General features: G+C 34.5%; 4 protein-coding genes and 1 pseudogene across 8 annotated transcripts; 3 read left to right on the plus strand and 2 right to left on the minus strand.

Moving 5' to 3' along the window:
* Positions 1–641: 641 nt before the first annotated feature.
* LOC109132910 (uncharacterized) lies at positions 642–6,327 on the plus strand (annotated as a pseudogene).
* Positions 6,328–7,031: 704 nt separating this feature from the next.
* On the plus strand, positions 7,032–7,792 carry LOC104728158 (putative E3 ubiquitin-protein ligase ARI13). Its single transcript, XM_087471616.1, has one exon. It carries the CDS (start codon positions 7,079–7,081, stop codon positions 7,601–7,603), a length of 525 nt encoding a protein of 174 aa, XP_087327742.1. The 5' UTR covers positions 7,032–7,078; the 3' UTR covers positions 7,604–7,792.
* Positions 7,793–9,330: 1,538 nt separating this feature from the next.
* Positions 9,331–11,342, plus strand: LOC104723905 (putative CRM domain-containing protein At3g25440, chloroplastic). Its single transcript, XM_010442343.3, has 4 exons — positions 9,331–9,623; positions 9,753–10,143; positions 10,363–10,767; positions 10,841–11,342. The coding sequence occupies exons 1-4, from the start codon at positions 9,565–9,567 to the stop codon at positions 10,985–10,987; spliced, it is 1,002 nt and encodes a 333-aa protein (XP_010440645.1). The 5' UTR covers positions 9,331–9,564; the 3' UTR covers positions 10,988–11,342.
* LOC104723906 (oleoyl-acyl carrier protein thioesterase 2, chloroplastic) lies at positions 11,296–13,594 on the minus strand. Of its 2 annotated transcripts, none has more exons than XM_010442344.3 (6): positions 12,968–13,594; positions 12,669–12,802; positions 12,469–12,582; positions 12,185–12,280; positions 11,929–12,085; positions 11,296–11,839 (listed from the first exon to the last, which is right to left on the minus strand). In XM_010442344.3, exons 1-6 carry the CDS (start codon positions 13,298–13,300, stop codon positions 11,567–11,569), a joined length of 1,107 nt encoding a protein of 368 aa, XP_010440646.1. In that variant the 5' UTR covers positions 13,301–13,594; the 3' UTR covers positions 11,296–11,566. The 2 variants fall into 2 exon arrangements, with proteins under 2 accessions (XP_010440646.1, XP_087331359.1); XM_087475233.1 differs by having other exon boundaries at positions 12,950–13,508.
* A 5,253-nt stretch (positions 13,595–18,847) lies between these two features.
* Positions 18,848–21,285, minus strand: LOC104723904 (ethylene-responsive transcription factor-like protein At4g13040). Of its 4 annotated transcripts, none has more exons than XM_019232599.2 (7): positions 21,012–21,285; positions 20,286–20,357; positions 20,069–20,199; positions 19,770–19,878; positions 19,479–19,659; positions 19,284–19,405; positions 18,848–19,208 (listed from the first exon to the last, which is right to left on the minus strand). In XM_019232599.2, exons 2-7 carry the CDS (start codon positions 20,326–20,328, stop codon positions 19,114–19,116), a joined length of 681 nt encoding a protein of 226 aa, XP_019088144.1. In that variant the 5' UTR covers positions 20,329–20,357; positions 21,012–21,285; the 3' UTR covers positions 18,848–19,113. The 4 variants fall into 4 exon arrangements, with proteins under 4 accessions (XP_019088144.1, XP_019088143.1, XP_087332519.1 ...); XM_019232598.2 differs by having other exon boundaries at positions 19,746–19,878; positions 21,012–21,252; XM_087476393.1 differs by having other exon boundaries at positions 20,861–21,016.
* Between the last annotated feature and the right edge of the window lie 430 nt (positions 21,286–21,715).

A 21,715-nucleotide genomic window follows, 5' to 3' on the forward strand; every position in this document is an offset into this window, starting at 1 on the left:
ATTCAATATCTTGTTCATGGTAATGACCGGTGATGTCAAAATCTAATTGACAAACACATATAAATTTAGCATATATAACTATTTGTTGGTTTTGTTTCCCTCTTGGTTATGACTTAAGAAAAAAATAGTTAACATTTTTAGATATAAACATGGAAATTAGTTTATGTATTTTTAAGTTTATTTTATTTTATAACATGTATCAACATCTGATTAAAACTTGACACATGTCGCAATCATGTTAGTATTATCATCGAAATCAACCTTGATATAATAAAATTAGATTAAATATATAAATATCTATAATATTCTTATTTCAAGATATATTCATTTACTTAATTTACACATGACTCTATTTAGCGCGCAATCATAAATGATTATCATCTAACTGATTTATTAAATTTTTGATTCAATAACTGTTAGATAGATATCATAAAATCTAGAAATATAGAATATTTCTTTATACTCATAATGTCGAATATGTATAGAACTTGGGGAGCACTCCTATTGTAACATGCATATATAAGGTTTGTCTCGTGAATAAAATTAACCTAGCCACCAAGCTAAGCGATCAATCCAATCTCCACTCTCTTTCTTCTTCCTCACATCTCTTCTTCCTTCTTTTCCTTTTTGTTCTCCTCGTCATGGCTCCCCATATCTCTTCTTCCTCCACTAATGAAAAACCTTTTAGCATCTCCCAGATCAAGGCTTATATCCCTATAACCCTTGATATGACCAAACTTAGCTATCAAGTTTGGCGAGAGTTGTTCGAATCTCACTGTATCTGTTTTGGAGTTCTCAGTCATCTTGACGTTGCCTTCGTTCCTACCCCTGAAACCGAAAAAGAATGGAAGGAACATGATGATTTGCTTAAGATGTGGATCTATGGAACCATATCGGAATCAATCCTCGACACCGTACTCAAAACCAAGTGCTCTGCTCGTGATCTGTGGCTCACAATCAAAAATCTCTTCCAAGATAACAAGGAGGCTCAAGTTTTCGAACTTGAGAATGAACTTCTCACTACCGTCATCGGGGATCTTACTGTTCACACCTACTGCCAGATAAAGACTCTCTCCGATCAGCTTGCCAATCTTGAATCACCCGTCTCAGACCGCACACTTTTTATGCATCTTCTCAACGGCCTATCCAACAAATTTGATAACATTATCAATGTTATTAAACACAAATCCCCTTTCCCACAGTTCATTGAAGCTCGCTCGATCCTCACCATGGAAGATAAATGCCTTACAAAACCAACACCACCAACACTCGTCAACCACAACACGGCTTATGCTCATGCCCTTCTCTAACCACAACACGGCTTATGCTCAAAACCAACACCACCACCAACGTCAGTCCAATGATGCAGGTTACTCGAACAACAACAACAACAACTACTCACACCACAACGGCGGTGGTAGAGGTAATCGGGGCCGTGGTCGCGGTGGCTGTTATGGTGGTGGTCGTGGACGCTACAACGGTCAATGGCCCCAGCTTTACACACCTGCCTGGCCACAAAGAGCTCAATCATGGCCAGCGACATATCCTCCGCTGATGTCTTCATACCCTAGCCATCCATTCTCTCTGTTGGCCTCACTACCAAACTACTCGGCCCACAACACTAGTATGCAGCTTGGGCTTCTTGGACCCTCTCCTAGGCCCAACCATGAAGCCCATCTCACCCATGCGGCGACTAAACAACAACTAGCCACTTTGTACTTACCTGTGCAAATCACTCAGGCATTTAATACGATGGCACTGCAGGATCCATACAATCCATGGTACATGGATTCCGGTGCAACAAACCACATTACCACGCATCCAGGTATTCTTCGTTCTACTTTTAATTCGAGCAATCTACCTTCTAATACTGTTGGCAATGGGTCTTGCGCTCCTGTTACGACAACCAGTGAGGGGATTCTACACTCTCTTTCTCGTCCCTTTTTTCTATGCAATGTTCTCGTTTGTCCTACAATTATTAAAAATTTGATATCCATTCGTAAATTTGTCACGGATAACTTTTGTTCTCTTGAATTTGATCGTTTCGGTTTCACTGTTAAGGACCTTCCAACTCGGACCAACCTTCTCCGATGTAACAGCTTTGGGCCCCTATACTTGTTCACTCTATCACTCTTAGGACTCCTCCTCTTGCTCTCGCTGCTTCTACTTCCAATACTTCTCTGTAGCATCGAAGGCTCGCCCACCCTAATGAACAAGTTCTTCACTGTCTTCTCTCATCTCTCTTTATTTCTTGCAACAAGACTGACTTGACAACATTGTGTCAAGCATGTCAATTGGGTAAACACATTAGGCACCCATTTGTTTCTTCTACTACCTCTGTCTCTCGTCCTTTCGAAATAATACATTCTGATATTTGGACATCTCCGGTATCAACTCTTAGTGCGTTTAAATATTACCTAATCTTTCTTGATCATTTTTCTCATTTTGTGTGGGTTTACCCGCTTCATCAAAAAAGTGTTACGTTCTCAAAGTATCTTCATTTTTCTCACTATGTGCGGATACAGTTTCATTGTAAAATACAGGCACTACAATGCAATAATGGTGGAGAGTATGATAATCTTGCGTTTAAGGAACAATTGACGACCGATGGCACCATCTTCCGGTTCTCATGCCCCTACACGTCTCAACAAAATGGTCGTGCAGAACGAATGCGTCTCACCATTAACAACGTTGTTCGTACGCTCCTCATCCAAGCCTCCATGCCTCTCACGTATTGGGTGGAAGCTCTCAATGCTGCTGTCCACACTCTCAATCTCTTACCATCGTCATCCATTAATAATGACTTACCGTACACCAAGTTGTTTAAGATGCCACCCAACTACCATCAGCTTAAGACATTCGGGTGCTTGTGTTATCCCAAACTTCTACCGTCAACACCATACAAGCTTGCTCTGCGGTCTGTACCGTGTGAATTTCTTGGCTACCCAACAGATCATCTTGGTTTTTGCTGCCTCGACATGAAAACCAAGATAATCATACTCTCCCGCCATGTCACTTTCGATGAGGCTATCTTTCCTTTCTCTATGACCCTGACTCCGTCTGTAGGTCCTTCTTCTCCTTCTCTTATACTTCCTCCATCACCAATTGCTCACACTTCGTTGCTTCCACCAGTCCTTGATCCCCAAGCTTTACAAAATCCAACTCCTCTTTCTCCTCCTCCTCTTCCTACTCATCCTATGATAACTCATAGTAAAAGTGGTATCGTTAAACCACGCGTTCGATTGTGTCTTCATTCTGATGCCACAATTTCTCCCTTACCTTTGTCTCATGTTCAGGCTGCCAAAGATCGCAATTGGAAGCCAGCAATGACTGATGAATATGATGCTCTTATTAAACATAGAACGTGTAAACTTGTTCCGCGACCTGTTGCTACTAATATTATTTGTTCTATGTGCTTGTTCAGGTACAAGTTTAATGATGACGGCAGTTTATCTCGCTATAAAGCCCGTCTTGTGGCAAACGGTAAATCTCAACAGCCTGGAATTGATTGTGATGACACTTTCAGCCTCATCGTGAAACCAGCCACTATACACACTGTTCTTGGCAATGCAGCTTCCCGCGATTGGCTTTTACATCAGCTCGATGTCAAGAACGCTTTCCTACATGGCGATCTTGAAGAAACAGTTTACATGCATCAACCACCGGGATTTGTTGACCCCTCCAAACCTGATCATGTTTGTCTCCTCCAACGCTCTCTAAAACTCTTGGTTTAAAACAAAGCTCCTCTGACGCATCCTTGTTCATTTTATGTCACGGTCTAACATTGTTTATCTCCTCCTCTACGCTGATGATATTGTCCTCACAGCCTCAACTACAGCTCTCCTTCAACGCATCATCACTCATCTTAACTCTGTGTTTGAAATGATTGACCTTGGCCAACTTCATCATTTTTTGGGGATCTCTGTTCAACGCGATGCTCATGGTTTGTTTCTTCACCAACAAAATTATGTGGCTGATATTCTTCATCGTGCTGGTATGACTGCTTGTGACCCTTGTCTCACACCGGTCGACACAAAAACAAAGCTTAAAGCTGATGACAGTCCACCAGTCTCGGATCCTACTCTTTACCGCAGTTGGCATGTGCTCTTCAATACCTCACGTTCATACGGCCTGACTTTCTTTCTCGGTTCAACAAATATGTTTGTTCATGCATGATCCTCGTGAAAATCATCTTCTGGCCCTCAAGGGCATACTACGTTATCTTAAAGGCACAATCCGACACGGTCTTCATCTTTACCGCTCCCTGACTACTGCGTACTCCGATGCTGATTGGACTGGCTGCCCCTTGATAACATCATTATTTTACCCATTTTAGCTATAGTTTTAGTATGCATTTAGGAAGAGTTTGACATGATTTCAAGGCTTTAATGTCTATTATCAAGTATTTTATGTTTCAAGAAGGTTTTACAGGTTTTATAGCAAAAAGGACCAAAAGACAAGGAAAATACGTTTCATGAAAGATTCAGAGCTTTACAGTACATGCAACTTTTGAAGAACTTCTACAACTCATATTTCTACGTACTTGGTGTCTATGGAAAGCTGGAAGAGTCATCTTTCTCCTCGAAGTAGAATCAAGTCAATCCATTCGTTCATACAGACGTTATGCCCCATTTACCGAGACGTGCTACAAACCAACATAAGGAGAACCATTCAGCCAATGGGCTTTTTATTGAAGGCCTGACAAGCGACCACCACGGCGTCCCAGTCCAAGTCTTCACCTCATTCTAGAACCTTCCTACGCCGCCCTTTTCCATGCACTTAACAAGAAAAGACGTTTTTACCTTTATAAAACCCTAAACCTAGAAAAAATCTTATAAATACTCTTCTAAGCCCAAGGGTTTAGAGTGTGCCTTCAAAGTGCCTTCACCGAGCAGCCAAGAGATCACGACCAGAGGAGTAACCAACGACCTGAAGCCCTCTCTCGTTCCTCTCTTTGAAGCTTTGAAGATCCACTAAACTCTTTCTATTCTATTTGTTTTGTTCTTTGTTTCGAAAGGAAGAAGATCTTTACAACTTTGTTTGACAATCATTGAAGTAATATCTAAATCCCTTTTCTCTATATATTCTTTTATGTTTATGAATTGTTTAAATCTTGCTTTGATGATTCCCTTAAACATGCTAGAATAGTTTTCTAGTTGGGTTTAAAGGGATAATCAAAGGGGGGAGATGATCTTAGTTTAGGTGGCAATTTTAAGGGTTTGTTAGATTTATACTCTTGTTTACTCTATACTTTAATTCTAAGTCTTTTCTTAATGCTTTAAGTTAGCCTCATGAACTAACTATGTTCTAAAGTGTGTGTGCTTTGCCAAAAGCTTGCATGTGTGCTTGACCTAACTTAGATGTGCGAGGAGTCATAGGAAGCACATACCCCTCACCTATGGAATCTCATGGATTAGAATCGAATTTGTTTAAAATGTTTTGATCTACGCGTCGTTGCCTGCGACAGTTGAATCTCGGAGTATAGAGATCTTAGACGGTTAGCTTGTGAACTATAAGTTAACGGTTCATTCGTGTTTCGTACTTCGATTTTTAGATAAACAAACCAATCCTAAACTTTCCTAGATAGATAGATCATTGATCCCCTACGATTTCCCTTGATGCCCAACGCTTGTTTTATTTATTTTACTTGCTTTTTATTTACGTTTATTGCTTACTTACGATCGTGACAACCAAAACCCATTTTTATTGAGTCATAGCCTTACATCTCTTCTGACGGATTCTCTAAACAACAACTCTCTCCCTTTGGGATCGATCCTTAAATACTACTACCGATTAGCTGTGCACTTGCAGCAGTTGTGTGGTTTTTTAAGGTAAAAGATTTGAAGTGATAAAAACCACACACATCACCCCTCTACACGGCGTTCAACTTCAGGTTATTGTGTTTTTCTGGGAGACAACCTTGTCTCGTGGTCTTCTAAACGCCAGACTACTATCTCTCGCTCTAGTGCTGAAGCGGAGTATCCCGGTGTTGCCAATGCTCTCTCTGAAACTACTTGGCTACGCACACTCTTATTAGAAATGAAGCTTCCTTTACCTCGTGCCAATATTTTTTACTATGATAATATCTCTGCCATCTACTTATCCTCCAATCTAGTCCAACATCAACGCACTAAACATGTTGAAATCGATAATCATTTTGTTCGAGAAAATGTGGCACTTGGTCAAGTTCGTGTTCTTCATGTCCCTTCCGCATATCAACTTGCCGATATCTTCACCAAAGGTCCTTCGACATTGTTCTTTGATTTCCGAACCAGTCTACGCGTCCGAGAATCACTACCGCTTCGACTGAGGGAGAGTGTTAGATAGATATCATAGAATCTAAAAATATAAAAAATTTCCTTATACTCATAATGTCGAATATGTATAGAACTTAGGGAGCACTCCTGTTGTAACATATATAAGGTTTGTCTCGTGAATAGAATTCTCCAAGGAGTTTACCTTTCTACAATAACAACAAAAATCAAATTAGTTTAAAGTATTTAAACAAAAATATTAGATTTTAGATTACTAAACCAAAAATTAAATAAGTAGGGGATTTGTATATAATAAAAAAAAAACTATTTCGAAAAAATCAAGTGAAAAAAATGTAGGTAACAGGAAACTTGTAAGTTGTAACATAAGATTTACAACTCTTTTCTTCAAAGATTTTAGAATTTATTACAAATACTTTTATCAATTAATTATTTTAGATTTTTCTAATATCTAATTTTGAGACTAATTTTTTCATATTATTGAATCTTTTTGAAAAAATGTTGTCTTTTATCTAACTTCATTCACACCATTTACAGATTGTCCCTAAAGAGAAAAAAATCAACATAGACCTTAAATTTATTGGATATTGTAATTAATATAAATCACAATTTTGTAGGAAGATTAAGGTTCAATGAGACATTAATCTTAACAAAAAAGTGGATTATAAAACTATTAATAATAGCCCAACATTTATAAATCTCTCTTCACTTTTAATTCAATTTTGTTGTTTGAGGCTAAAGCTTCTAGTAAGCCTTCACCCGATTATTTACAAGTTTATCTTTCTTTTTTCCATTTATAAGCAACAATGGAGCACGATAAACAAATACCCTACTCGAGAAATGAAATTAAGGAAGATATGGAAGAACAAATCTATAAGATCTCCAGAACCTTTGACTTACAAAAATCTGTTGCCACCATACTTCTCATGCATCTCAGATGGGACTGGCTTCTTGTTGCTAAGCACTTTGGTGGAAAAAGGGAAGAGTTATTGGCAGAATTAGGTCTAGAATCAATTAATGTAATTGATTCAAATCTAGATCTATCTAACTCATCCTGCGGTATTTGCTCTAGGATTGAAGAAGAATTTATTGAGTTTGATCATGATAATGATGATGATGATGATGGTGATGACCATGGTGATGGTGATGGTGATGGTGATGATGATTGTGATAGTAATAGTGATAGTGATGAGGTTGAGGATGAGGAAGATGAGGATGAATATGATGAGGAAGATGAAGATGATGATGCTAATGATGATGAAGAAGATGATTGTCTGATCTCCACGCCCTTTTGTTCCCACAAGTTTTGCAAAACTTGTTGGAAAGAGTAACTTAAAAAGCATTTCTACTCTTTGAAAAGAAACCTAACTCTAATCTCATGTCCTGATCAATATTGTGGAGCTGCGGTTGGACACAAGACAATTGAGGAACTAGGAGTACATGATGAAGAAATGTACGAGACTTATCTTCTGAGATCTTACCTTGAGATAAAACATCTTTCTGCACCGGATTGCAATTAGGCTATCGACCATATTTGAATTTATTCAAAAATAAAAGTTTTTTTTTAAGAAATGTATTTTTTCGTTTTTTAATATTCAAGGATTTCGAGTCGAAGTGTAAGCTAATCTTCAAAACTTATGAAAAATTATGTTCTTGCCGTTATATAAATGAGAACTGGTTATAAATATCTTTTTTGAGATACTCCTTTTCAAAAATACCCCTTTTTGAACATTTTTATTTTTATCCCTTGTACACAATTACAATATGTTAAATTAATTTTTAGAATTTTTTTTTAGGTGTTGGTTCTCTATTTTATATTTAGGGTATAGTTTTTAGAAGGTAGATTTAGTATTTAGGGTTTAGAGTTTAGAATTTAATCATTTTATATATTAAAAAGTAGTATTTTTGAAAATAGACACTATGAAAAGGTATTTTTGAAAAGTGACATTAAAAAAAAGGGTATTTTTGAAAATCCCTAGATATCATGATTTAAATCGTATAACAAGATTCTTAATATTTTCTCTTAATACCTTTATAAATTATTTACCATAATTTGTCTCTTTTTACCATAGATTAAATATTACAAAATAATTTTCAAGTATACAAAAACTAAATTTGTGCCAAATACTTAAATCGTACTAAAATTTGTATCATGATTGGAATTGTTAAAAAAAACACTATAAATTTGGTCCTTTAGTACTTTGATAAGTTTCTAACCATAAAAAACCATAATTTACTCAAAATAAATAATATGGTATAATTAGATATCTAATATTATCTTTTAGTTTTGATGGTTAAACAATTAAAAATAATAATTTTAATATTTTCTCCATAAAACATGAGAGATAGAAAGTGAGTTTATTTTTTGGAAACTAATAATTATTTTAAGAGTTTTTCAAGAATTCTTAATGATTTTTTAAAATTTAAATATAGTGATTTTGTGTTTACTACTGTACATTTGTACCCTTAATGATTTTTGTTTTAAAACACTAATAAGTAATACCAATAATGTAAAAACTTTGTAAAACCCTACCTACTGATGATTTTTTTTTAAAAAACACGATATTCTAATAATCTAAAAATATCTTTAATTTTTTGTGGTACTTTCGGAATAATAGCTTTACATAATGTCTAGATCAGAATATGTCAATAGTTTCAAAAAATTCTTAAGTTTTTGCAAAAAAACAAAGTCGCAACTAGAACAAAAAAAAATATAATGAAAATATCTTAAACTATCTTACAGTATGTTTTATAAAGATCTGGATAAAATTTTATAAACATGTATTTGAAGTAATTTTGAAAATTGACAAAAAAATAATAAAGTACAATAAAATTTGTTATTTGTTTTTAAATTCTCTCATTCGTATAAGATATTAGTGAAAAGATATAAATTAGCCGATAAAAAAAAATATAGAGTTTGAATGGTGACCAAATGTCTGTTTGTTTGCCCCGACCTTGTCACTATTTAAACCGTAAACTAAAACTAAACGAAATAATAAAACTTCGGTACTATATTAGAGAGAGATCAATAAGAGAGAGAGGAAAAAAAAAAAAAAAAGAAAAAGAAAAAGAAATAGATCAACAATCTGGTTTGAAAATTGTAATGCAGCAAAATAAACCAAACAAAATAATTGAACCAACCGGTTGTACCAAATTGTTTCTTTGCCATAATCCTGAAAGGCTTAAAACCCTGAACAAACAAGTCACCTTCTCTTCGTCACCGTGCGTGAGTTCTCCGACGCCGTGAATTCTTGGCTTTCCGACCAATAGTTTATCTCCGGCAAAGGATGTTATGTTAGTTTTAGGCTATGCCAAAGGAATCGCTCATCGATTTCTCAGAAATCCCAAATGGTATTCACCCTTTTTCCTAATCAATTTGTCTGCAATTTTGTGCCTTTTTGATGTAGAAACCATAAAGTGTTAAGCTTTCCTTGTGTGTCTTCTTATTGACTTCTAGGTTTCTTTTTGTTTGTTTGGCAGGAACTGTGGACTCGTCTTGCTTCACAATCAGTTCTCTAATTACTCCATTTATGTAAAGTCAAGACCTTTTCTACAAGTTCCATATGAATCAGCTTCTTTTGACCTTTTACGATCTCAGAAGCAGACTCTGCTTGCGTATGATGCTTTGTTTAACAGACGTTGCATAAGTAATTCAACTATAGAGCTAAGAACAGATGATAATGTTGTGAGGTTTGCTTTCAACAATGCCACTGGTAACAATGTTGTGCCTACAAGGAAAGAAAAGAAATGGAAAAGGGCTAAACTGTCAAGAAAGGCTAAAGTGAATGAGTTGAGGTTTTATCGTCTTAAGGCGAAAAAGAAGATGAATTCTCCAAACCCTGAAGTTAGGATTCGTTACAAGCTTGAAAAGGTTTTAATCAGTATTGATGCAGTTTCATATTATTCTACCTATACTAGTTTTGCACAACTGCATTATAATTGGGTTTTCTTGCCAACTTGGAAAGGGTAGACCTTTATATGCATATAAACTGTTACTCTTATAATGATGTGTTCATCTGTATAAGTTAATGTAACATGTTAGTAGCTCTGAAGTTTATTCAAAATTTGTTGGTATGGTTTGATTGTACAGGCCAAGAGGAAAGAAGAATGGTTGATTGAGAAACTGAGGAAATACGATGTCCCGAAATCACCAGCGGACCCCTATGATCCAGAAATTTTGACAGAGGAAGAGCAGCATTACCTAAAACGTACAGGTGAGAAGAGAAAGAACTTTGTACTTGTCGGGAGACGAGGAGTGTTTGGAGGTGTGGTTCTGAATCTGCACCTCCACTGGAAAAAGCATGAGACTGTTAAAGTTATTTGCAAGCCCTGCAACAAACCCGGGCAGGTTCATGAGTATGCAGCAGAGCTTGCTCGGTTGAGCAAGGGCATTGTGATTGATGTCAAACCTAACAACTCCATAGTATTGTACCGTGGCAAAAACTATGTGAGGCCAGAGGTTATGTCTCCCATTGATACCCTCTCGAAAGATAAGGTATTGATAAATCCAGATACGTTATGTTGGCTGCGTGTTTCTTGTTCTGACAAAAAGTAAATGAAAATGGCAGGCTTTGGAGAAATATCGGTATGAGCAATCGCTTGAACATACGAGTGAGTTCATAGAGAAGCTGGAGAAAGAGCTTGAGGAGTACCAGAAGTATGTTACTCGGCACAAGAAGAAGAATGAAGAAACAGAAAAGAACAAAGCAGAATAGAGAAGTCGATTGAAGACCTAAGCAACGTTGGATAATCGTAAACGCTAAAGTTGAAACCGATGCTCTGTGCTTGCGTACCTCAACAACCCGTGAGTATAATTCTTGTTGGTGTGTTTGGGAAACTGAGGCTTGGGGCAGTTAGAGAGAATGCTTTCAGAAAGTCAGCTGAAGAATGTATTTACGAGCTTTTCAAGTCTTCATGGATCATTAACTGAGAAGCTCTGACACATAACTCAACACTGTATCTATCTCTTTGTCATCACCTGTTCTGTTTATTTCTGTTTTCTCTCTTTTTGTAGCCACTTTAATCGAAGAAACTTCACTTACATATATTATTGGATAACCAAATTGTTTATTTCCACAGCTTACGATAAGATACAAGCAGAGAAAGATTCAGACCTAATAAATGTTTTGGCGTAAAGCTCAAAATTTGGACACAAAACAGACTTGCAAACAATACTTCACTACACCAAATAATCCAATTTCTTCTAACCCCAAAAGAGATCTGATCAGAGGATACAATACAACTACAAACGTGAAGCAAAATAACTTCACTGAGACAAGAGAAGTGAAAAGAACTCATCTTGAAGACTTCTTTCTCCACTGGGTTCTCCCACGATTGATCTCCTGACCATTTTCTGACAACCTCAAGATATGCAAGAACTGGCTCTCATTGTGTTCTTGTTTGCTTGATATGGTAGATCCGTTGGTCCCAGTAAGCTTTGAGACCGCCTCGTTGGGAATTTCAAATGTGGTAAGTGAATCTACAATGTCATCTTGCTGGCATTCTCTTCTGTAATCTAGAGTAATCACTTGAAGCTCGTGCGTGTCTATAATTTCTTGAGGTATGCTCTGCAATTACCAAGGACCAAGGTCAAATTTATGAGTTGGCCCATCAATAGATAACCTGAGGTTTCGTGGCACAAAACTTAGTTACTCACCTCAAGGACCCACCCAATGTAGGTGACATTATTTACATGCTGGTTCATGTCTAGATCAGCTCGTCTAGGTTTAAGCCCAAGCATAGAATACTGAGCTGGATCTTCCAGTTTTGGGATTTTCTTTAAGCTGCTATTGTTCTCCTCTGGAAACGCTAGTCTACATAGATACAGAGACAACCTAGTTCAGAATTTCATGTCGATAATTTTGTACGTGGCCATATGAAAATAAAATATGGTGGAAACCATGATTCTTTACCTGGGTTCTCGAGGACAAAAAACCAAGTACTCGTCCCGGACTTCATCTGTAACTCTTTGAAGCCGCCTTGTGTCTTGGTTCATCATCACCCACTTACTGTAACATTTGTGTAACAACAACATTGAAATAATATATGCATGAAATCCCCATATAACTAAACTAGTTATATGCTACCAATGTCAATGATGTTGCATCAGTATACACACAACCAATTCCTTGGAAAAAAAAAACTATATGCATCCAAAACAAATGATAAGTCTCTGACAAGTTGAAAAAGCAAAAACCTTGTAGCACGTCCAATAACTTCACCGGTAGCACAGTCCTTTAAAATCCAATCACGTCTAGTTCCAATCCTTCCTTCACTCTGACACCAAGTCTCAATCTCAACCACATCACTCCTACAACCAAAACAAGAAAGCTGAAAACTTTCAACTCCAACCACTCAAATCCTAAGAGGCAAAACAAACCAAAAAAAGACCCTTACCAAGCTGGATACTTGTAAATCTCAATATGCATTCTTGCAGTAACCCAAATGAGATGCAATTTCCTCATAGTAAGTGTTGTAGCAAACCCATCAGTCGAAAATCCAACTTTCTGAACATGATTACATGCCACTTCCTACACAAATTCATACTTACGAATCAATCACATGACCACAAAAAAGCAAGAGACCATAACACTAAACAATGATCACATTAGAAAGTTAAAACAAACATTGCAACACACAAGAATCGTGTTTAGTATATGGAGTACACACAAACAAACCCCAAAAAGAACCAAAACCTGCAAGAGGTTAGCAATTGTCTCAACGGTGGCAGTTTTGTTAATCCCAACTTCATAGCTTCTAACAATAAACTTCTCCTTATACGAAAACCCATCTTCCATCAACCGACCAAATCGGAGACGATCCGCCGGATGAGCATCGGGAACAGAATCGGCAACACGGAGGCTGCTGTTTCCTTGATCGGCTGAGAGAATTGCCCGTAAAGGTTCCTTCTTTATCTGAAAACAAGAGACGGGTCCGGTGCGGCGATGCACCGGAACAAAAAGCCGGCGAGAATCGGAGAAAAGAAAGCTGTGTAAGTGGTCAGTTACATTACATGAAAGCTTCAACATTTCTGGGTAAATTGAGAGATGGGTTTTGTTTATTTTAGGGAATATAATTAAAGAGTTTTTGTGTGTGTTTATAGGAGAGAATCAAGGATTTGGTGTTTGTAATTTTGTCGACGACGATGAGACCGAGGAGGAGGACAGTGGAAATTGAAAGATGAGAAATTTACGAGATTGCCATTGATATTTTGATAGTAGTTGTTGGCCAATTGGCAAAAGAGTAAAAAGGAGACATGTGGGGTGAATAAGAAAGCTCTCTGTTTTGGTTTCTCACGTGACCGACCTCTCCCTGCTCACCGCTTCTCTCCATGTATATGTATACATTAACTATATACTTCATACGAAAATTAAACTCTACACGACAAATACGATAAAACGGCCAAAATCGATTCAAACTTCTATCATAATATTTATAAGGGAAGAATTTTGTAAAAAATTACAATTTCAATGGCAGTTTGAATTACTGTAACCAGAAAACTTTTGATTGCTTCTTCAACCATAATTCCAACATCTTTATGATTTAAGATAGCAACCAATGTTTATTAGTAGAATCTGAAGAAACAGTGTCTATAAGATTTACGAGCCGTGTCAGAAGGTGTCTGAAGCGAGAAAATGTCAAGTGGCAACTGCCAGCGCAGCATAATGAAGACAGTACAACACATCAAGTATGGAGATGAGAGTATGGGCGAAAAAAGTATCAGCCTAAAAAGTATTTGTTGAAGACTACAAGTTGGTTGTTAAAGTTAACATGATGATAAAGAACTTCTCAGTATCTACTAGATAAAGAGAGATGATGTGAAGGACATGAAACACTGTAGTACCCGCTGGACAAAAAAGTGTACTATGAAGATTGTTGTAACCTATATAAGTGAAGGAAGTTCATCTTATTAGGGTTAGGAGTTTAAAGGAAGAAAAGGTTGAGTTAAGAGTCAAGCAAAAGAAAAAATTTGTTTGAGTGGGTTCGGTGGTGAGTGAATATACAAGTGTGCATAGTTGTTGTTGTGTAGGTAAGATTGGGTAGATTATGATTAATTTAGTGGCAAATTACATGTTGTGATGTTGCATGAAATTGATCAAACAAGCTTGTAACATATGTAGTTGTTTGAGGAATCTCTAATAAAGTTATCATATTTTTGGTGTTTTTGTAATAGTATTCAAGGTGCTAGTTATTTCAGAATCTTACATATTTTTCATTCCAATGCAGAATGCAATGAACCCCTTCCTACTGAACAATAAACGAAAACGAAAGCTAAAGGCTTTTTAATTATCAAGTGTAGAGAACAATGAGATTTTTGCAGAAAAGGTTTTTAAGTAGCCATTTTTTTTCAACTTTACTTTCCATCTTCAAAAATAAAGATTAATTTTACTAAATAAAAAATAGTAAAAAATATAATACTTATACGTATTTTATAAATTATTTTAAAAATCACATACAATATATTTTAGAATTATAAAAATAGACTAAAAAAATCACATACAATATATTTTAAAATTATAAAAATAGACTAAAACTCTGTTGCGAATAAGTTTGATATATTATTTATTAAAAAAATAAAAATTTCAAAAGTGATAAAAAGGGTTATATTACATATTATTTTTTATTTCGCTGGATTGATAGGCATTTTTTTTTGTCGTCCGGCATTTTTTAGAGATGAAAGGTAAAATTACAAAAAAATTTGATGGTGTGAAGGTTTTTTTTGCAAAGAACCAAAAGAACTATCCTTAGTTTATTGTGGTGGACATCATATTACTGAGCAATATCCAGTAGTAACCCTAGAAAAATATCAAGAATTTCTTGTTCATGTAATATTAAGGTTCTAGAATGTTATTTTTGATATTTTATTTGTGAAATTTTCCCTCAATAGTAGGCTACAAAATCATTGAGAAGTTTTCAAATGTTGTTGCAAAAGTAGAATATAAATAACTAGATAAGGACCCGCCCGACGTGCGGGTTTAAAGTTTTATAAAATTAAATTAAAGTTAATAAAAATATATTAAAAATATATTAAAAATTTGTTGTGCATTACTTATAAGTTTTATTTTTGCTATAATATACTGATTTATATCTATTTACAAATCCTTTATGTATATTACCATTACCATTAAAAACATATATTTTACACATAAATATATTGTATGTTATAAATATATTTTTTTACCACCACTTAGAAAATGTCTATATAAACACATTAAGCCAACTATTATATGTCTTTTTATTTTCACTTTTGCATAGTACTTTTAGTTATTAAAATTATTAGCCAAAAAAAGCATATATTACATAGTATACTAAACAATAATATATTATCACAATAGTGTATGACCAACCATGGAGAGAACCTCGGCTCCGCCCTCGTCCCTTATGCAGAGAATCTTGCGTCAAACCTACCATGGAGAGAACTTTGGCCCCACCTTCCTCCCTTGGGGAATAACCTTGCGTCCAATTTCCTATACCTTCTTTCTTTGGAGAGATAACCTTGCGTCCAACCTCCTATACCTTCTTTCTTTGGAGAGATAACCTTGCGTCCAACCTCCTCCACCATAGAAAGAACCTCGGCCCTGCCTTTCTCATGTGTGGAGACAACATATTCACGTCTTTTAGCTATCTCAAAAAAGATTTTTCTGACAACCAATGAAACTAAAGACCTTTTCTAACGTCACAAAATATTTTGATAGTAACTAATGTTAATTCTTCCATTATATTTGTGCAAATCTTTGATACTCCATGATGTAGCCTTTGTGTCTAGAACGCTCCGACTGCCACCTTTCTTAGTGAGCCCCATGTCCACTCCCAGTTCATGGGCTACCTTCTTTGGTGGGCTCCTCGTCTACTCCTGGCCCACCCATATTCGGCGGTCGGTTTGTTACGTCAGGGAGGCTTTAAATACTTGTTTACCGATCCTACAAATCACCATATCACCGACCCTTCCTCATAATACTTGTTTTGTCCTCACTCGCAAAGTTATGACAATCACTTCCTGAAAGGTCACCCATGCTGAAACTACTCCAGCTCAAGCACACTTAACTCTGGAGTTCTCTCAGAACCCTTGATCGAAAAGATAAGTGCACTTTGGTGACATAGGTTGCCAAATCAATTCTTTTAAACCTATCAGCAATCCATGGTGTCACAGTCTTCGAACTTCTATGGATCTATCAACAACAATTTATGTTTTTCCAATCTATCTATCTATGTTTGTTGTAAGCTTGTTTTTGATTAGCCTATTTTATCTAACTATTAGGTTGATGATCTTCTACTCCTCCCTTTTAGGATTGAATGAATTGTAAAAATTATGTTTGCACAAAAAGAGTCTATGACCACCTAGTCAAGGTTGAAAAATTAGAAGAAAATAAATTTGAGATAAATAAAGAAATAATAAAAAATTCTAAGCACGATAATATATGAATCCCAAATAATTCAAAGTTGAAAATATAAATTAAATAAAACAATCTAAAACTACTACATTAAATTTTAAAATACAGTATTAGAAAAGGAACACGCATATATTTTTGTTAAAAATTTAGCTTTCCATTAAAAATTTTTTACCAATAGAACAAAGTTGAAAACAATATTTTTGAAAAAAATATTTTTTTAGATGAAAAATATGAGACGATCTATGTTATATAGAAGTGACTATTTGCAAAATTTATAATTAATAATTAACAGTATATTTTCTTTAATCCCATTTCTATTTTTTGTAGAATTAATAACTTAAAAACTAAAAATAAGTAAATAATGTTATGATTTCGAATTTATGAAATATATATATATATATAATCTCTTTATAAGTATTTTAGAAAAACTTTTAATTTTTGTAATTTTTTTAATTTTTTGATAATTATATTTTTACATTATTAATATTTTTTAAAACATAATATTTTGTTTTTTGTTGTAATCTCAAAATTTTAGATTGATATAAACTTGACACATGTCAAAATCTTGTTAATGACTAACTTTTAAAACCCAACTTTATATAATAAGATATTATTAGAAAAAATAGATGATTGCATATTTCATATCTTTGTATCCACATTATTATTTTTAGGAACACTGCATGTTTTCATCTGAAACTAAATTGTTCGGGCATCTATATCATCAAACTAATGGCGGATTTAGAAAGTATTATTGTAGGAGGCATAACATTGTCAATTTATATATATACAAAACTATTTTATGTTGTCATTTTTAATGATATATATTAGCTAAATATGTTTTTTACTTTTCAACTTATATGTTTTGTATTTTTATGTTAATTTGTAAATGATATTCTTCCACATTGACTGTTTTAAGCTAATCAATTAAAGTTGTTGACAAAAAAAAACTAATATTCATTGTCTCAATTAAAAAAAAATTTAATGATAGTTCATAATATTTACGAGTAGAAGCCAATCAATAATATTTTCAAATATAACTTGAATCTATATTGAATCTAAAAATGAAACTAAAATAATATAAAAGACATGTAAACATTTTTGGTTTCCATTTAAAGACAATTTCTTACTGTGTGGAAGAATTGGTGAATATGATTATGATTTAATTGGTAAAAAATTCGTCATTAACGGCTTTGGTTTGTAATAATTGCCTCTCATTTTAGTGTTGTTATCTCTGGAAATTTCAACATTATATATGTGTTTACTAGAATATGACCCGTGTTAGATCACAGGTTGAAATTTCTTTTGTTTATTTTGTAATTTTTATTCAAAACATCATATTTGTGATTATTTTATTTATTTTAAAAGTTTTTTTGGATGGAACACTATGTCATAAAATCATATGATGAATATAACTTATGAAAATAACAACTATTTTGTAAGATATTTCTAGTAGATTTAGAATTTTATCCGCGGCATACTACGAGTTAAGTTGTGTGATAAAAAAAATATTTTTTGTTTTTTTTATTTGATTTGTTTAGTGTTTAAAATTATATATTGTATTTTGATTGTTAATTGTACGACTTAATCCAAAGTATACAACATTTTAATTTTAGGACTAAATATGTAACATATGTTTGTCAAAATCATCTTGACCGAGAAAGTCTACCAAACAACATTATTCCAAACTTTAATTTAATCCGAAAAATCATATTTCTTGAAATTTCAACCCGTGATCATATTTCTTGGAATTCTTTCATGTGAATTCTTTCAGTTCTGAATGATTTATATTAAAAGTTTGGAAGGATGTTAGGCAAGATTTTATTTTGAACTGTACTATAAGATTTCGGAAATCACGATTAAGTGTGATTAATTGTCAAGATTTTATTCTTTTTTACGGCTAATAGTATATATGGTATAACAATACATGGAATAATAAAGATTTTAAGATGATTTTTGGGATATTATTAATTGTATTCATATAGCCCACAAAATGACCAATTATTTTTTTTCTTTTTTTTTTGTAACCAACCTATGTTTATTTTAATCTATAACCTATTTTGTAACATATTTTGTAACTAACTTATAAAAATTAAATAGTCTACAAAAAAATATTGTATACTTCCGCTTTATTATATAGGGGATTTATTCATGCCCAAAAATATAACATCCAAGCACATTTAAAAATTATCAAATTCAATTCATTATTTTTAATAAACTTTAAATAACTCTTTGTAACATATCAAGTTGTAATGCCCTTACCATGAGTTTTACTTTTTGTCTTTTCTTTCTATCCATATTATAATGGCTGAATCAATATAACTACAAAAATTTCTATCAACTTTAATATAGCTGTTGAGCTTCTTGTATTTAACATTTTTCTCTGTGTATTTGAGTCTGGTTTGTATCACCTGCAGGGACAGACTCATTTTGTTTACAAATGTTGAATCGTGCTATTCTTGTTCTTCTTCTTCTTCTTCTTCAGGAGGACAACGTAACATGCTTACATTGATCTCCTTATCCTCATGTTCTATCCTTCTCTTTGGTTCTGCAAATACAGAGAGCCAAACAAAAGTTGTTTAGACAAAATACGCAACACTTGGTTGTTAGTATAAAACCTTACTTTTGTTAGTAATTGTTCGGCGTGTGTAAGCCAAGAACTCTTCCCAGCTTTGCTGTTTGAGTTCTCGTTTATCTTCTTCCGATAGCGCAAAGTTTGGTTCCCTTCCACACATGAAAGCAGCCCTAAAAAGGTAATATTGTTAATTGCAATGATTTACCAAAGTACTGAAAGAGCATTCAAGAATCAAGTTTATACCTATCGTATAAACGAGCAGCCTCTTCTTGAGAAGAGAATGTACCCAAGTGGATTTGTCTCTTCTCGACTTTAATGGCGGCTTGCCATTTCATGTTCTTGTAGTAGACTCCTCTCATTAAACATGGTTCTTGGTTATGTACTTGTTTTCTTTTATGCCGCTTTCTTCGTTTCAGCGGCTGGTCTGTAAATTGGAGATGAATAATATTGAAATAATTGGTCAATTCTTTACTCATCTCAATGAATTAGTTAGCGAGTGAGAAATAGGACCTGGAACACATATATACTGCTCACATTTTGGTGAGATGGAATCAGAATCAACCGGAGACATATCTGAGTAATCAAAACTGAAATGCATATGTTTCGACCGAGTTCTTCGACCAGCTTCTTCAATAGGCATTTTCTGCCAAACCAAAAAGAAGCAAGGCTCAACTGTTAGAATAGAATATACAATCTTATGAACTCTAATCTTTGAACCAACTAAGAGCTTTCAGACAGTTATATGTGTAATTTATATAAGTAATGCTCTTAGCCCTTACACATTAGTTAAGAGTAACCTCTGTACAACAATTAGCAAAAAGATATGTCCCTACCTCCTCTTTAGGCTCGCTAACCGTTTCTGCTAGTCCGAGACTATAGGCTGCTTTGGCATTAGGATTTGGAATCCCAGTGATCATCTCCTCGGCAGTTAGAAAAGGAAGCGGTGTCACATAACCATTTGGTCCTAGAGAAACAAAAAACTAGTTGATAACTTTGAATTATGCCTAATGTCTGGACGACAATATAGCTTTTGTCAAAAACATTGTTTACCACAACAGAGACCCAGTAGCCTACGCCTCCGTAAGCTCACCATATTGTACCTTTGAATGTTTTACTTTTCTCCTATAGAGACCATAAAACAAAACACTGATCAGTCAGCTCACAGAAACACTATATGTCTAAATTAAGTAAGATTACACAAAAAAATGCCTCATTAAACATATGTCTGGTGTTTTGAGACCACAAAAGTGGAAAAGTTAACATGAAGATCCGACAAGAAGAGCTACTTTAGTTTCTCAAAAAGTCAATTAACAGCTCATCACAAAACTCATCAAAGTACGTGACGTTATGAATTGAATTGAATCTATGTTCGTATGAAACGGGAAATCTGAACTAATCAATTGAAAAAGGAAGACTTTTTTTATCCAAATCAAGTCAACCCCTCAAATAAGAACCAAACCAAACCTACCACCTTTATGAAAAAAAAACCTAAGCTAAATCTAGAAACCAGAGTCCGACTCTGACCAATCAAGAAGAGAACAACAAACACAAGAAGACAAAACAATCAGGATGAATTAGTCTTCTCCGCAAAAACAAAACCAACCATGACAAAAACTTAAACGCACCCATTGTACATTTAATCATAAGAAACCAACCCATTGCATCAAAATCAAAGCTTTAGGGGACAGAAACAAAAAAGAAAACAAAACAGAGACCGGTTCAAGGGTTAAACCGGAGAGATTTTGTAGAGAGATAAAAAGGGAACAATTGAGATACCTCTTAAGAAGGTGGTGAGTGACACAAAAAGATTTTATATAATTCTGGATTTGGTTGTTTCGTTTGTTGAACAGAAGAGAGAGATAAAGAAGAGTTTTAATTGTGTTTGGAGAGTTGTGGTGGTGTATGAGGCTCATGCATCTACCACCTTCGCCATCTTATTTATTTGGTTGGTAAACGCTGAGAAGACAAGAAGGGAAGAAGATTTAATAATTTGACCAAAAAAAAAAAAAAAAAAAAATTGGAATATTTATTAGGATTCCTATTTATTAATAAGTAAGAATAGATAAAATACTCAGAAATTAATGACCAAAATAATAATTGGAAGATAAATGGTACAATAAAAAGCCCATGAGGTTTTTGATAAAGTTGAATCCACGAAGGGAACGTGTTGATTTTATGCAATCTCGATTCCCACTTTCATGCCTTTTTCCCTTCCATATTGGACTTCACATAACTTATAAAACAAAATATTACAATAAAATTGCCATAAATTAATGACTTCGAAACCTATAATAACTTACAAAATTTCATGGTCACACTTCGGAAATTCCTGCTCGTAGGCTATTGTCCGAGTCACTCCACAATAGACAAAGCTTGTATACTACTATATAAGTATATATATACGTTCACACGCTGCCTACAGTCTTTCGAGTAAAATATATCAAAACTACAAACTATTTTGTTGCACAAAACAGTCCATT

Source organism: Camelina sativa, chromosome 11 (assembly GCF_030686135.1).
Source record: "Camelina sativa cultivar CO46 ecotype springtype chromosome 11, ASM3068613v1".
Lineage (NCBI taxonomy): Eukaryota > Viridiplantae > Streptophyta > Magnoliopsida > Brassicales > Brassicaceae > Camelina > Camelina sativa.

Bases quoted from the DNA above. Each gene is read 5' to 3' on its own strand.
- LOC104723906 (XM_087475233.1), bottom strand. From the start codon at position 13,300: ATGTTGAAGCTTTCATGTAATGTAACTGACCACTTACACAGCTTTCTT. The intron at 12,803-12,949 runs GTTTGTTTGTGT...GAATTTGTGTAG, and splicing joins AGGTTTTGGTTCTTTTTGGG to GAAGTGGCATGTAATCATGT. The intron at 12,281-12,468 runs GTTTTTGCTTTT...CAAATGTTACAG, and splicing joins GTTATTGGACGTGCTACAAG to TAAGTGGGTGATGATGAACC.
- LOC104728158 (XM_087471616.1), top strand. From the start codon at position 7,079: ATGGAGCACGATAAACAAATACCCTACTCGAGAAATGAAATTAAGGAA.
- LOC104723904 (XM_019232598.2), bottom strand. From the start codon at position 20,328: ATGGTGAGCTTACGGAGGCGTAGGCTACTGGGTCTCTGTTGTG. The intron at 20,200-20,285 runs GTAAACAATGTT...TTGTTTCTCTAG, and splicing joins GCTACTGGGTCTCTGTTGTG to GACCAAATGGTTATGTGACA. The intron at 19,879-20,068 runs GTAGGGACATAT...TTGGTTTGGCAG, and splicing joins TTAGCGAGCCTAAAGAGGAG to AAAATGCCTATTGAAGAAGC.
- LOC104723905 (XM_010442343.3), top strand. From the start codon at position 9,565: ATGTTAGTTTTAGGCTATGCCAAAGGAATCGCTCATCGATTTCTCAGA. The intron at 9,624-9,752 runs GTATTCACCCTT...TTTGTTTGGCAG, and splicing joins TTTCTCAGAAATCCCAAATG to GAACTGTGGACTCGTCTTGC. The intron at 10,768-10,840 runs GTATTGATAAAT...TGAAAATGGCAG, and splicing joins ATACCCTCTCGAAAGATAAG to GCTTTGGAGAAATATCGGTA.